The sequence below is a fragment of the Falco rusticolus genome, chromosome 3, assembly GCF_015220075.1.
Source record: "Falco rusticolus isolate bFalRus1 chromosome 3, bFalRus1.pri, whole genome shotgun sequence".
In the NCBI taxonomy this organism is placed as follows: Eukaryota; Metazoa; Chordata; class Aves; order Falconiformes; family Falconidae; genus Falco; species Falco rusticolus.
The window spans coordinates 3,789,593-3,801,577 of NC_051189.1; the positions used below are offsets into that span (position 1 = coordinate 3,789,593).

The 11,985-nt window shown below is 46.9% G+C and overlaps 1 protein-coding gene across 1 annotated transcript in view; it reads right to left on the bottom strand.

Annotated features, from left to right (window-relative positions):
• KCNK9 (potassium two pore domain channel subfamily K member 9) overlaps window positions 1-11,387 on the bottom strand; it is an 84,848-nt gene extending 73,461 nt beyond the window's left edge. The window contains exon 1 of the mRNA XM_037380968.1: window positions 10,496-11,387. Within this exon, the coding sequence (XP_037236865.1) occupies window positions 10,496-11,081 (586 nt within the window). The 5' untranslated portion in view covers window positions 11,082-11,387. The remainder of the gene's footprint in view (window positions 1-10,495) is intronic.
• Window positions 11,388-11,985: the final 598 nt, after the last annotated feature.

An 11,985-nucleotide genomic window follows, 5' to 3' on the forward strand; every position in this document is an offset into this window, starting at 1 on the left:
GGTTTTGATCAGATTTGAAAAGCTCCCCAGGCTGGATTCTTTTCAAAGAGATATGGAAATATTTTTTTAACTGCTCGTCACTCAACCTGCAGTCAGGTTTCAGCTAGTCATCCAAATCAGGACCACATATGCTCAACAGCCAGCAACTTCCACTGTGATACCTATTGCTAGGATGCTCGGAGCCAAGCTTGCATCCCATGCATCTACTTCTTCAGTACCACCAGCCTTTACTGTGGCCCATCTTGACAAAAGAAAAACCTCTTGAAACCTTTCAAAAGAAACCTGTGTCATACCAAAATGCCAGCAGCTGACCTGCCTACAGTCATAAGGTCTGACTTCAAACATCACACAACAGCAATGAAGTAAGGTTGAGGCTTTATGAAAACTTATCTCTGGTGTCCGTCCAACAAGTCAAACCAGAGCTGAATGCAACCCATACAGATTAAGATATCACAAGCAGTGGTAGGAAGGCTTCTAAACGAAAACATAATTGAGGGTGGATATTTGGGAAGAAAACAAAAATGAAGACATTCTGAATCATACCTAGTGCTTCTCAAGCATTAAAATAAACCTCTTGGATGTGCAGTACATTCATGAACTGACTTACAACACTGCTAATTTGCCTCTGTTGGCCTATGTTAGTAGGTATCAGCTTAAGGTGTTTCCTCTGACTGGCAGAGTGCACCCGTTAAGGCAAACACATTGCTACTAAAGTCTAATTGTTTTGAAAAGCACCCTTTAAATAGCAGGCCTTTTACTACTAGGCAGGATGTGTTTTAAGAGCAAGTCATGAGCTTAAGCCTTTGCTGCCAAACGACTGAATGATCATTTGTTTGTCAGAGAACATTACCAGAAAAGAATGCAAAAGCTGATAGGGCATCATGACTGAAGAACTACCATCTCCTTCCTGTTCTTGGGATGTTCATTCCCACATGAAACAGCAAGGGCAGGAGAAACTCTGAAGGAGAGAGTTTGAGAAGATCACTGAATTCCTAATGTATCAGTTGAAAGGTCAACTGAAGAATTCAGCTCAAATCACTGGGATTTCCAGGTGCTTCTGATGGCACAGATCCAGTGTCATTGTTTTAACTATCAGCTGCCTATAAGTAGCTTTATCTTATCTCTAACACACCTAAGTAATACTGGGGGTGGGGGGAGACTGCAATGATAACACATATTTGGTGTCCAGGAGCATACAAATTATACATCAGGGACTTTTATGGAGGATGTGGCAGAGCAATGGTGGGCAGATCCCTTCAAATGTTGGGAGAGACTCTCACTCCCCAAACATTGATCCCTGCACTTTAACATCCCAAAATATGTTTTTTTCCTCTTTGGCAGTCTAGGGCAATTCGGGTTTTTTGACAGTCTAGTATAGGTGACAATCCTGAATAATGCCGAAAGGGCATCCTTCTACCATTTCCAGTCCTCAGCAGAAAATACTATATGCATTATAATGTAGGGAACTCTTCTGAAACTCTGGTCTCTCTGGAAGCCCAAGAAGTTTCCAAAGACCAGAAAAACTGTGGGGGAGCACTGAGACTTCAAGTCACCTCTGCAAGTATGAGGTGTTTCTCTGCTGCAAGATTGTAATGGCAAGTTCAACTGTCTTTATTTCATGAACAGCTTCTAAACATTCCAGATGCAGTGTCTTATATGACTCAGTCTGTATGCAGAGCCTTATGGTCAGGGCTCCACATCCTTTCTGCTGCTGGAGATCATTTTATTGCAGGTTCCCTAGTTTCCAGAGCAAAGTTATCTAAAGGACCAAACTGCAGATTTTTAAAGATTATTACTGCCAATACACTATTTTCACTGAGCGAAGTCAGATCTGTTTCACCATACAGTCCAAACTTAACAGCTAACAGCAACTGTTCATCAGTTCAAGTAACAGAGGCCTAAACCTTTGAAACAAGAGTATTCAACATCTTTTCCTACTGTGTCTGGTCCTAAAAAGTTCCAGACGGGTGTGAAATGCAGCAAAGTGACAACTCAAAGCTCCACGTGGTCACAGGTTTGTTACAACGGTTAATTTCTGGTACGGTTGCCATAGCAATGGTCTGTGATGGTTTAAACATAGGAGGAGGACATCCTCTCTAGAGGACATCAAAAGAAAAGAGGGTGGAAGAAATAAAATATTCCATCTGCACCCAAAACACCTCTGTAATGAGTTAATAGTAGCATGCATTGGAAATTACTGACAGTGCCAATTGCCTTGGGAGCAGAACTCTTTTATTTCTACGGTCCCTTCAACATGTCAAGAATATCCCTAAATTGGGAGACTACGAACATTTCCTCGCAGCTAATCTCCTGCACTATACAATTAGAGAGAGCTGCTGCAGGTTTCATTCATCAATCTGTGCCCTAAAGCTCTCTGTGAAATTTTCCTGTCTGAGAAGGCTCATGCAGCTAGCAAAGGGAGCAATCTTCTTCGATGGGAGAGCAAGGAGACAATCATCTTCCCATCAGATACCTTTTAACCCCACCACTCGCCTGCTTTTCTCTGAAGCTCTTCTTTCTTGCTGGTGCATGGAATTGAAAGAACAATACAGTCTATTCCCTCCTAATCATCCTAGTAAGTAACAAACACATGAATCCTTAATAGAGGTATGTCTTTCACTGACATGCCCTAATTGTCTCCATAATGAAAGCAGTCAAGAAGGATACTGAACCCTTTAACCAACTAATGATTGCATAAGCCTCTTGTGACAATTGGCCATATATTGAAAACAAAAGGTGACTTAACTCCTTAAAAAGAAAAAAAAACCCAACCAAACAAACAAAAAACTGCTAAAACACTTAGGAGGTTCTTCCCCGAAATAGAAAAGAAGTTAAGTGTGTGTTACACTCTAAAACCAAAGGAAAGGTGTCCCAGTGGATCAGAAGAGGTTGGCTCAGAAGAGGTTGTTAACTGTCTGGCAGCAATGAATGAAAGCAAAATACATTAAAAAAAAAACAACATACCACCAAAACAAATAAATGGAACAAAAAGCATCAACATTCTTCCTCAAGGTGTTTCTGTGCTAAACGTTTAAGGTATGCAGTAGGCATGTAGTTAAATGTTTCACTTTCGATTAACAAAATAAAAATCAGTATAATTGCCAAAGGCAATGTACATTTTAGCTCCACAAACTCTGTTTGCTTCATTATATAAAAAAAAATGAAATCTGAAAACTGCTATTTCAGATACATTTCCAGGAGTTGGTCTGTTACAAAATATAGCTCCTTGTGTTATAGAATTCATGTCAAATTATGGCCTCATCCAAAACTACTGTGACTCTTAATATTCTCTCCATTATTTACAACAGATTTGTTGTAAATATTTGGGGGGTGGGGGTGTCTAAAATTCTTAACTCTTAGACCCACTCCCTTTAATCAAAGAAACTGCCGTTACTACAACACCACCAATACCAATGTTAGCTGTAGCTACTCAAGTCACAGACACCTGGTAGGGTATGGGTAACCTGGGAGAAGGACTCTACCCATACATTTTAACTCGAAGTCAGTAGATTCCATAGACTATAATGCAGAGAAGGTAATGAATTCAAATTAATTTGCATCTCAGCAACCTATGTATGTGAAATTTCGGAAGTAGTCCATGGCTTTACTCAAAAATACCCACAAGCCAAAATGAGCGGTATAGGCTGCTACACACACGAAACATTTGTTGCAAGTCCACAATAAACTCTTAGTTCAACTTAGATGCCACAAGGACTCTTACTGATTAGTTCTGCTTCACCAGCAAGAATCCTTGCCAGCATCTGTTACAGGGGATGGGGATATTTCATGCAGTCTTTATCTGGATCTAGCCAAGGATCTTCATTAAAATCCATAGAAACTGGGTAACTAAAAACCTAAAGGGCCTTTGACAGAAGACACATAGTAATAACAGAGATAATTACCCAGAACTGTCTATGGTGCTTCACGTAATAAAACTCCAGGTTCTGCTATTACTGTATTTCAGAAGACCTAAACTGCAGGAGTTTGCTAGTATCACCTTGAATTCATTATGGATGTCTGCCTTTGATTCGTCTTCACTATTTAATCTGGCTATAAACTAATGCCATGTGGTCTGCAAGAGAGAGAAGTGAGTTGTTTGGCAATTAGAAATAGTTCCCAACCTGAATCTTCAGAAAGCCATTTTATCTTTTTGTCTCTAAATTGAGGGTAATTTTTACACAGTGGTGTTGTGAAGATGAATCACCTAATGTCAGTAGAGCATTCTGAATATAAAGTGCTGTGGAACTCCAGCTCGAAGCCATCAGCATGGCTTTCAGCATTTATGAAGGAATATGCTCCAGCATTGAAGGAACTAAGCACCTCAACTCAGATTGCTTTCAAGGGAAGACAACAGCATTCTGGTCCTTGCTTTGATCCAGACCAGCAGTGTGTGTCCCAAAACCCATGGTGTCCAAAAGGCAAACTCCGTTACTCCATAGATCTTTAGATCAAGCCTCATAGTTTTGATGCTGTTGCCACAGAACACAAAGAGATTTTTATTCTTTATAGTTGAAGCTAACAGCTAAACTTCTTCCCTTACCCTTATTCTAGAACATCTCCTCTCCCTCCCAGTTCTGCCCTGTTAATTTCTGCTTGCCATCCTCGGTATCAGTAGGATCATTTTCTTCTTCAGTTAACTTCTTCCCCAAAAGACTCACCCACACCTCTAATGTTTAGCCTTGTCAGTGGGTAAACACAGATATTTCTATGCTGACACTTGCCAACGTACATAAATGGTTTTACTGCATAGAACAATAATAAATAAACAAAGTGCATATAGCAGAGAAAATGAAATTTCAAAGATCTTTGGTTTTCTTTCTCAAGAAAAAACAAGCTAGCCCAGGAACTATTACAGCTCAAAACGTGGAAAAAGGAAGATTCAGAAAATCATAGAACATATGGCTGATAAAGACTTCAAGAGGTCAACCAGTCCATCTTCCTCCCCAAAGGCAAAACCAGCTATAACGCAATCATTCCTGACTGATTTTTGTCTAAACTCTTTTTAAAACCCTCCAACAGTGGAGATTGCACAGGCTCCTTAGGCAGTATCTTCCAGCATGCAACCACCCTGACAGCTGGAAAGAGTTTCCTCATGCCTATCTAAATGTCACTCACTTCTAGTTAAAGAAATAACTTATGAATAGTTAGGAGGAAGTGAAAAAGCACCAAATCCTAAAAAACTACAAGACACTAATTTCTCAAGCCTGGTCACACTAAGGAAATCTGCTGACACCATTACCCAGCTGAGTGGTTAGAGGTTTCTTGACACTTCCCCAAAACTGTTTTTCAGACTTTTACTGGATATTGCATTTGCACTACCAGTAAGCCATACAGTGAGAAGCTGCAGTTCAGCATCAGTCTGAGCTGTATTTTTGCCTCGCTTATCAGTGATTTTTAAAAAGCTTTTGCTAATGTGCCTCTGGCAGGAATTTGAGGTATCATTGCGAAACCAGTTTTCAAGAACTCAAGAACCGTTTCTACGAACATGTGAGCAAAGTGGCCACAAAGTCCCCTCTGCGTTAGCAGAACACTATTTTGGATACTTTATTTTTTTTTTTTTAATCTCCATGAGACAAAGAATGTAGTGTGAAAAGGTCTTGTAGAATATTTTAGCAATGCAAGGGAGCAAAATCCTATGCACAATTCATCTTCATGCGGCTCACTGAAGCTGACCTCATCCTTGCCTGGGAGATACCCCCAACAGATATGCAAGTCCTGATCATCCAGTATTCTTCACTGAAGCTTCAGATGGTGTGAATGAATAGATTTATTACCATCTACAAGCATTCATATCACCAGAAAATCTTTCACTCTACTTTCACCTGAGTTTATTAATTAGAGTACCTTTAATTGACTCCGTGCTCATTTGGGTTTTTTTACATGAGATATGACCTTCATGGTCTGGGCAAGTCACGAATGCAGCAGTTAAGTGACTGAAGCATTGGTGTCTTGATTCTCTCTCTTTCTCTTTTCATGTCTTGTTTTCTTCTTTTCTTTTATTTCTTTCCATTGCAAATTGTTCATCTGTCATGATTCCCTACTCAAAGCTTTTCAGTGGACTGTCTTTAAATATTACTATCCATCAAAAACCAAGAGCGGACTCAAAACACCAGAGGCTGGTCTTAAAGGAGCAATACTGACAAAATAATTCACACATGAAAACATGTCTTTTTCCAACCCATATTACAGACTGCAACACTACCAGCCTGGTATTTTTATACCCATTTTATGGAAGGGTAAAGTGATGCAGAGGGGGATATAGAGACTTAACTACTGTCCTGAAATGGATTTAACCATGTGTTTGCTTAGTTCATTAATGAAGATTCAGAATCCCTGTCAGGTCAACATCTGCCAGAAGCACGCAATCTTCTCATCTGCATGTAGACAGCTCATGAGTGTTTAGCTGTTCTGTAACCAAACAACTGTCAATAGTTGATATTCCATCACCACTACAGGTATTGCACCATATTCTTTCGTCTGTGCTGACCAGCATAGTTCAGTCACTGCTTGCAGTACATTTGAATCCAAAAACAAAGGTCTAAAAGCTAGAAAAAGTGACTAGCAATTCAGAGCACACACTGTCTTAATTTTGCTCCCCTTACAGTCGCTTCTCAGGAAAAAAAAAATAAAAAAATCCTCAATCTGTTTGTTGTTTCAGTTCATTTTAGGGTGACATAAACAGCTTTTAGTTCTTTACATTCTGCACAAGCCTCCAGAAATATTCAGTGTTTACTCGAGCTCAGTGGTGTTAAATCAAGTATGACTATCACCCTTTAAGGCCTAAATGATGGAGCGATATCCATACCAGTAACACATTTTGACAGTGTTGACACCTGCTTACTTAGAAGCAGTTTACTCACTCTTATAAACCTGTAGAAATGGGCATTAAAACTTACTAGGAATCCTAGGAGTTAAGTTAACTTTTGTTTTCAAAAGCTGGTGTTTTCAGTCATGGTATCCAGCCTTTTGATGAACTCTGTGACCTATTTTACAGTGTATCTCACAGAAGACAAGTAGCTGGATGAAGAACTTGATTAAATCACTCTGTCATCATTTTGGCTGTGTAACTGGAAACGGCTGTGTAACTGGAAATGGATAGGAAATTATACTAGGTAACTCTGAAGTGAGAACAATCCCAAAATGAACTCAGCAACTGGTGAGAGCCAAGAACAGCTTATTAGTTCTTTTTGACCACCTAAAACTTTCACAGAATTAGAACATGGCAAAAACTTTGTGAAAGCTGGGTATTTTTCTTTTGCTAATGGATTTTTAAGAGCAGAGTGATGCTGTAGCACCTGCCATGGTTGATTTTTTGTTGTTGGGGGGAAAAAAAAAAAAAAAAAAGGGGAAAAAACCCCGAACAATCCAAACACCAACATTGCACCTGTGGAGCAGAAAACAATGTTGTGTCCCAAGTGGAAAAAACACTTTTTCCATTTACTTGCTCGGCCCTCGCTTCTTTGTTTGGTGCTGGGCTTGGCAAATGAGCAACAACCCCCTACCGCCCTCTAATAAAAGCCAAATGCTATGGATTAGAGGACCTTCCAGTTCCCACACACACCCACACCCCCACCACCCCCACCACCCCCCCGGGCTCTCCCGCAGCAGCCCGCTGCGGAGGCTGCCGCCGCGGGGGAGGGGGCGCGGAGGCGGCGGGCGGCGCTGTCCCTTCAGCACCACGGCCCGCCCCGGCCCGCCCCGCCCCCACCGCCTGCCGGACTACACCCCCACCCCCCTCCCCGGGAGGCGATAAGCGCCCTTGATCAAATGAAAGGCAGGCATGGTATTTCGAATCACCACGGCGAAGAGGTAATCGCTTCAGACACGTTGCTAGCACGGCAAAATCGAGAAGAACAATTAAGTTCCACATAAATTAGTCACCTATCATATGCATACTGCCAGACTTTGCGGGCTGCTGGCTCCTGTGGGGCTTCTCCGAAGAGCTGTGGAGGTAGCTGTAACTCCACAGCAGGCAATGAAGGTATTTATTCACTCTCTTGTAAAAATCAGCCCTGCGATGGTTAGTTAGATGCACTTTTGCTGGAGCACCTACTGACTACAGCCCGTTCACCAAAGCATATGCCACCGCATGGGCTGCTTGGAGTCTGCCTGGAAGGTTTCAGAGGGAGAAGGAAATGTGTGTGACAGCGTGCGCGCAGTCAGATTAAAAATAAGAACCACCACAAAAGACGAATATGAACATTTTAGATCACTGCCCTGTGCAAGAAACATAATCTCTTATTTTCCTGAGAACTTAAAACATGGAAGGTCCCCTCTGTGAACCAAATCATTTTAGGATAAATAAGAAAGTAAAGAAAAACCTTCCATGCTTGCTTTTACAGACTACCAGTATATCAGATAACACCACGAAGCTACTTTAGTACCAAAGAGATGATACACAAAATAGAAGTGCGTTTGGCAAGATGCAGAGAGTAACTATTAATAAACTTTGGAAAGACGGATCACATATCCTCCTGGAGCTGAGTTTCCTAAATGAACAATCGTTAAATAATGTCTGTCTTTCTGTGCCATTCTTTATTATCACTCTTTCTCCCAGTGGCTCCCCATTGCTATACACGTTCTAAATTTAAACAATTCTGACATCCCAAAGTGCCTCTGCCTACAGAAATGCCCGCTATCTGCTGCACGTTGAGCTGCTCCAAGCTTCCTAAACAAATCCCAGCTCTTTGCAGGAGAAAACGCTAAAGCTTCACAAGCAAGTTGCACTTGTTTCTAGGTAAAATACGAAGAAAACAGGAACTACCATAAAAGCAGCCTTTTCTACCTGTCACCAACCAAGCTTAGGAATGCAGAAAGTATTGCAGCTCCCTCTTAGCAGGAGTATCGGGACCTATGAGGCATGTGCATGGAAGCCCTGTGCTAATCCAGAGGGGTACGACAGTCCAGTATTCACTGTTGCACAAATAAATGACAAGAGACAGATCAAGGAAGGGAGAATCAGTGACCAAAAGGGGAAAGAGAGTTCTGACATGGTAATGAACATCAGGAAATCTAAATCATCGGCCAAAGTTACATGCTACTTTATATTCTGTAGCCTATTAATACATGCATTTTATATAAATACATCTAAGAACAGAAGAGGAAATTACCCCTTAGAAACCTTATCTTTGTGAGGGCAAACAGGCTCTATACTGTCAGATGGTCTTTCAAAGGAAATTTGGTACTGCCCCAGGTATAATATAGTCAAATACAAACCTAAGTAGTCGCTGCTCAAAGGGTAGCAGACAGCACGTTCTGCTGAAAACTGTCAGTATCTTCAGGTGGCAATGTGCAAATTTATTGTAACGAGCCCTAAATGGTAAAAAGATTGAGTCCTTCTGGATTAGACAGAGAGCTAGTCTTTCGTGTCCTGTCCGATATAAAGCACTATCAAACAGTCACTGAGCTACAGAGGTCTTTTTGGATCTCCCCAGATGTTAGGGGGGGGAACATCTAGAAGTGCTGGGAGAAGCACATTACCAACAGCCTCAGTAAATCCACCTTTAATGAATACAAAACCAGAAAGAACAAACCTGCTCATCAAGCCAAAGCCAGAGTTGTAGCACAGTTCCGTGCGCACTCTGCAGCCTCTAGTTATTGTGGTATTTATTTTTTAGAGCAGGGAAGCAAACTTTATATGAAACGCTCCACTTCAGCTGCAGGGAGCAGAGAAGTACGCAGTGACAGCCTGTGGCTGTGTCCACCAACTATCCCTCGACCATCCTGGGCAATGGTGTTTCTGGGAAGCTGGGCAGCACGGATGTGACAGCGGACATCATTTTACCTGTCAGACCGCATGCCCACAAAGAGGAGACACAGATTGTGACCTGTTGGCACATCAGACACTCCAGCTGCAATAAAAACTTCAGGAACACGTTGGGAATGCCCGGGAGAGGCCCAGCAATGGGACCACAGCTGTGGGAACGCACCACAGCCCTTGCCAACACCAAAACAAAGTTTGCAAAAGCAGGGTTACACTCGGCTGCATCAAGGGCTTTCCCAGCTGATCCTGTTCCCATGCCCTCATCGTCCCCATCCTCATCCAGCTGCCTTCTAAGTTTTCTTCATGTCTCTTCAGGAAAGGTGCAAGGAGGAGCATGGCAACAGGGTCTCCTTGTTCCTGAGGGCAACCCCAGGAGAGTGTCAACCTGCCTCTTCCCCCCCTCCTCACTGCCACCCAAGCCACAGCTTGATGGTGGCCCCCTGGCCAGCACCAGTCCCCCCAGCCAGGACAGCCCCTCTCCTCTCCAGTCCCACCCAGGGGACGAAGTGTCCATCTCCGGGGGAAGAGGTGTGGGACACCCCAAGTCCAACAAGTGCTGATGAAGAGCAATGAATTACATAACGCAGGAGGGAAGCAAAAAAAAATTCAACCGGCACTTAACCCTTTGCATGCTACCGGCCCCCTGCCCCTCTCCCTTTCTCCCAGCCAGGGGGGCTTTTGCCCCAGCCCCGGCCCTGACCTCAGAGGGCCTCCCCGAGGTGAGACACTCACCAATGGTCGTGATGACCGTGATGGCAAAGTAGAAAGAGCCGGCGAATTTCCACTGGACGCCGGCCCGGTGCGGCTCAGACTGCATGATCACCAACTCCAGCTGCCGGTAGTCCTCGCTGGTGATGTTGTACTTTCCCTTGAGCCGGATCTCCTCGGCTTTGAGTTTCTCCTCCTCCCGCATCTCGTTGTCGGACTCCAGGGCATCAAAGACGGCAGCCCCGACCAGCAGGTAGGTGAACGTGCAGATGATGAGGGACAGGGTCCGCACGTTCTGCCTCTTCATGGCCGCCAGCAAGGGGCGAGTGAGGGGACCATGTCCCCCCCTGGCCGCCCGGGGATCCGACAGGCCGCAGCAGCCGCAGCAGGGGGGCAGCTGCCGGGGGGGGTGGCGGCGCCCGCCGCCGCCGCTGCCGCTGCTCCGGGGCAGCTTGTGCTGCGGCGGCGGCCGCTCTCCGCCCGCCTGCTCGGGCTCCTGGGAGGAGGAGAGGCACAGGAGGCTGCTGGAGCGCCGGGACCAGGTGCCCTGGAGCCTGGAAACTCTGCGCAGGACCTGCCCAAACCAAGCCGTCCCAGTGCGCAGGGCCATCCAGGGCACCCCCGCTCCTCCCCAGCACCGAGGCCAGGGGCAGGGGGTCCCCGCCGCGGGAAGGGGGCGCTGGGCGGTGCCCCGCCGAGGGGCCGGCGGCCCCGGCCGGAGTCCTGTGGCGGGCGGGTCCCCCCGCGAAGTTGCCGCGGCGGCGCGGGGAAGGGTCCCCCACAGCCCGGGCGGGGCGCGGCGGGGAGGCGGAAGCCGCCGCCGTCCCAAGTTTCTTCAGGCGGCGCGGCGGAGCCGGGGGGGGCCGGGCGGCGGCAGCGCGCCCATCCGCGGGGGGAGGGGGGAGCCGCGCAGGGGGGCGAGGTGGCGGCGGGCGCCCGGGTCCCGGCCGTCGGGGGCGGCCCCGCGGGGGGGGGCCCGACCCGCCCCGGCCCCGGCTGCCTGGGGGAGCGGCGGCCGGGCGGGTCGGGACGGGCTGGGCGCTCTATTCCTTCCGCCGCGGTGCGAGGCGGGCGGCGGGGAGCCGGGCTGCTGCAGGTGGCCGCGGCGCGAGCAGCGGAGCGGCGTCCGGCGCGGCGAGGGCGGCGGCGGCGGCGGCGGTGTCAGGCGGCGGGCGGGGAGTTGGGGGCAGCATCCCCGGGCACGGCGGGCCGCGCCGCCGCTCCGGCGGGAGGCGGGGGCGCCGAGCCGCCGGCGTGGCCCTGGCGGCGGGGAGCCAGCGCCCCGCAGGAGCCGCGCCGAGCGGGAGGAGCGGCGCGGAGCCGCCCCGGCCGGCAGGCGGGGGAGGCGGGAGGGCAGCGAAGCAGGAGCCCGCCGGGCGAGCCGGCAGCCGCGGAGCACCTGCCCGGGGCAGCGGCGGGGCGGGACGGCGGCGGGCGCTGCCTGCGGCCGCGGGCTGCCAGGAGGAGCGAAAAAAAAAGCCGGCGGCTTCCCCGGGGAGAGAGCGGCCCGGGAG